At 40.4% G+C, this 3,526-nt stretch overlaps 1 protein-coding gene across 1 annotated transcript; it reads right to left on the bottom strand.

Moving 5' to 3' along the window:
- Window positions 1–988: 988 nt before the first annotated feature.
- Window positions 989–2,360, bottom strand: SPRR2G (small proline rich protein 2G). Its single transcript, XM_017847843.1, has 2 exons — window positions 2,261–2,360; window positions 989–1,541 (listed from the first exon to the last, which is right to left on the bottom strand). Exon 2 carries the CDS (start codon window positions 1,518–1,520, stop codon window positions 1,299–1,301), a length of 222 nt encoding a protein of 73 aa, XP_017703332.1. The 5' UTR covers window positions 1,521–1,541; window positions 2,261–2,360; the 3' UTR covers window positions 989–1,298.
- Between the last annotated feature and the right edge of the window lie 1,166 nt (window positions 2,361–3,526).

Raw genomic sequence — 3,526 nt, 5'->3', positions numbered from 1 at the left:
ATAATTAAAAAAAAAAAAAAGGTGTGAAAACAGGTAGACCTACTTTTCATTTGGGCAGTCCCTCTTAGCAAAAGAGTTTTAATCTATTCCTCAGTTATTTTCAACTTTTTAAAAAATATATGTTTGAAACACCCTATATACTTTTGGTTGAAATGCTATGCAAAAGTAATTGTATAATTGTTGGGTTATATACAATAAAATTTTAGGACTTTGACCATCCTCATAAGAAGACTGTCAAACTTCAAATATATATCGAAATCACGACTGTATCCTAGAGCTCCAACATCTCTGACCTCATTTGCAAACATTTCTCCTTGACCACCATTTTCCTTTCTGTTATTTTGTATTTCTTTAGCACTGGCCATCTCTTCCAACTGGAACAATCTACCCCTGATATACCCATGGCTGCCTCTTCTATTCATTCATGTCTTTGAGCCAAAAGTCACTTCAAAGAGTCTTTCTAAATAATTTTATTTAAATATAGCCCACACATTACTATAATTTGTCCTACGTGTGTGGGACATGTGTGGAGGTTGTTTTGAGGGGGGGGGGCGGTGATATGTAACTCCCTTAAGACTATAGACTCTTTAAGAGCAAGGACTTTGGTTATCATCATCCCTATCTGCAGGGCATAGAAGACTGGCTGACACATGATAGACAATTAGGAAACACTTGTGAATAAGTTAATTGCTATAAGTACACTCAGCTGAATACATGCTCTCTTACTTTTTATAGATGATGAAACTGAAGTTAAGACAGTTTAGGTAATTTTTTCAGCCATACAAGCTAGAAGGGGTAAAAATGAGTTTAAAACCAATAAAAGAGAATCAATTGTTGTACCCAATCCAAAACACACATTTCAAGCAACACTGAATTCAGTGATGGAAAAGCCTAATAATTCTAATAATTAAATAGGGATGAAAAGGAACGCTCACTTGATGTAGTTAACAGAAGAGGTTAAAGACACGAAATGCAAACAAAAGCAATGTGGGCCTAACCATGAAACATGTGCTTTATTGGGGAGAAGCAAAATAATAAACACACTTGCTCTTGAGATAGGAACCACCATCTACATCACAGACAGCAAGGCAAGATTAGGCAATGATCTGGCTGCTCATCTTCCAACAACATGATATCGGCTTTCAGAACTAAGCCTTTTCTCTGTCAGCTCTCAAGCCAGGCAGAGGTTAGGGAAGATGCAGCCTCTCACCACAGCTGAAGGGAAGATGACGGAGTGCTGGGACTAAGAAGAGCCACTGGATCTTGTTGTTTCATGGTCCTGATGAATTCTAGTGATGTTACTTGCCCCTGGGTGGATACTTCTGCTGGCAGGGTGGGTATGGTTGCACAGGAGGGCATTTATCCTGGCATGGTGGAGGTGGGCAATGCTCAGGTGGACAAGGAGGAGGCAGGTAAGGCTCAGGGCACTTCGGAGGTGGACAAGGCTCTGGGCACTTTAGTGTGGGGCACACAGGAGGTGGCTGGCAGGGCTGCTTGCACTGCTGCTGCTGGTAAGACATCTCTCCTCAGTCTCAGAGAATCTGAAAGATACACAAGCAACAGTGCTCATAAGAGAGACAGTACGGTTGGTGGAGCAATTAGCTAGAACGTCAAATCTCCAGTATCTAAGGACCAACTCTGATCCCTAATACAGTCTTTATGATTTTATGTAGCTTCTTCACACTTCACTTTTAGGACCTCTTAACCTCAGTTCTTCAGTCTTTCTGGCTGTTCTCTCATTCTACCTTTTTCTGAAAATAAAATTGCCTATGAGACAGCAACAAGTGTTGTCTGAATACAAGCCCTATCTGAAGAAGAAAAACTCAGATATTGAAATTCTAACCAATACCAAACAAATCTGTACTTTTATCTTCCATGAGGCCCTCGTTACCAGTTTTAATGAGCTGACTGTGGTGCTGAGCCATGAGTTTTTGAAGAGAATTGTAAAAACTTGTGCCCTTCACCCAAGGAGATTGCACTCCAAGAAGATGTATTTGGAACAGATGTGAAGCAGGAGACAGCACAGCATCTTGTGTCTCTCACTCTCCTTCAGTTTAAGATTTTGTTTATTTGACTCCAGGTTCCTCATCACCTTCATGTTTATCTACCAAATACCAGCTAAAATTTACCTTCAAGACCTCATTATCTTCTTTTTCCTATCCATGAGGGTAAATTGGTTAAAACAAATAGGCATTTCTGTCCCCAGGTTAAACCCTAACACCAGCCAAGTGCAAGAAAGGCTTCTAAGATTTGTACTCACCAGAGTCTCCAAAGATCTACAACTGAATGTCAAGAAGATAGCCTCAGTGTGGTGAAGAGTCCTTTTATAAGGGGCAGGCAGCCCCACACAGGGAACAGCCCAGGACTAGCATGATGTGCTTATTTCCCAACCAAAATACCACCTGCATGCAATCCATGCTGGTGTCACAAAATTTCCTAGTCCATGATCCTCCCCAGCAGGATAAGTGCACAGTGATTCACTTGGGACATTATCTCAGGTTCCAGATGCCAGTGGCAATTGTAGAATGTGACAAATTGTGTGACAACTCTGGTGCTTTCCTATAATTAGAGATGGTGCTTCTACTTCCCAGCTTCCGAAGTATCTTTTATGTAAAACTACTCCCATTCAATTCCACATGCCCAGTATCCAGCTGTGTTCTCTTTAGTAGAGACCAGTATGTGCTGATCCTGCAGCCTGGCTATATCCTAACCCTCAACTGCAGTTTTTCTTTACAACTAACTTCCCCTTTTATCATGGCCTATTGATCCTTAGGCTTTTCTTGACAATTAATTGACTTGAACAGGGCCACAAAATCATATATCAGCTTCCTAGATGCTGACAGCCCCACCCTGGGTGTGGTCTGACACGGTATTAATGGGCTTGAACAAGGCAACACCATCCCTCAGTTTCCTAGGCCATGAGAGTCATGTTGGGTGCTCTCCTTAAAGCTTCACGTTTGCAGATTTACACACTAACCTCATCTCCATGGCCCCTGTAACTATGAGTGACCTGTGGTCTACTAGAAACCCAAACTCATCTTCTCCCATTTTCTTCCAAACTGACTTAATGTATGTGCTGCATCCATTTTGAAGTTTTTCCACTCATACTCTTTAAATATTGTGTGTTACTTTCTCCTACATGTTAATTCAATTTGCTCCTTCACAATTTCTCTCTTTTGAAATGAATTTAGTAGGATTTCAGCCTTTCTTTGCATATTCAAGGAATGAAGTTCTATAAAGCTATTTATCCTGTCATTTACTTCATGGATATTTTTACCTAAATAAGTAAAGTATGGCTGGCACGGATCCCATGGATAATTTCTTAGTATAGCTTATTTAACCATATTAACACTTCAGCTAGTATTACTCACTGTCCCAACTTGGAGAAAACTTGAGTACCTTGGTTATGCATACATCTACAGCCACCACTACTGTGTGACATTAAATATTTCCTAACCTCCTTGAAACACAGTTTACACAGCTGTAAAACAAAAAAAAAAAATATACCTACCACAAAAGTCTCCTG

Source organism: Rhinopithecus bieti, unplaced genomic scaffold, assembly GCF_001698545.2.
Source record: "Rhinopithecus bieti isolate Rb0 unplaced genomic scaffold, ASM169854v2 scaffold_30448, whole genome shotgun sequence".
Taxonomy (NCBI): domain Eukaryota; kingdom Metazoa; phylum Chordata; class Mammalia; order Primates; family Cercopithecidae; genus Rhinopithecus; species Rhinopithecus bieti.
This window is presented reverse-complemented; position numbering and strand designations above follow the sequence as displayed.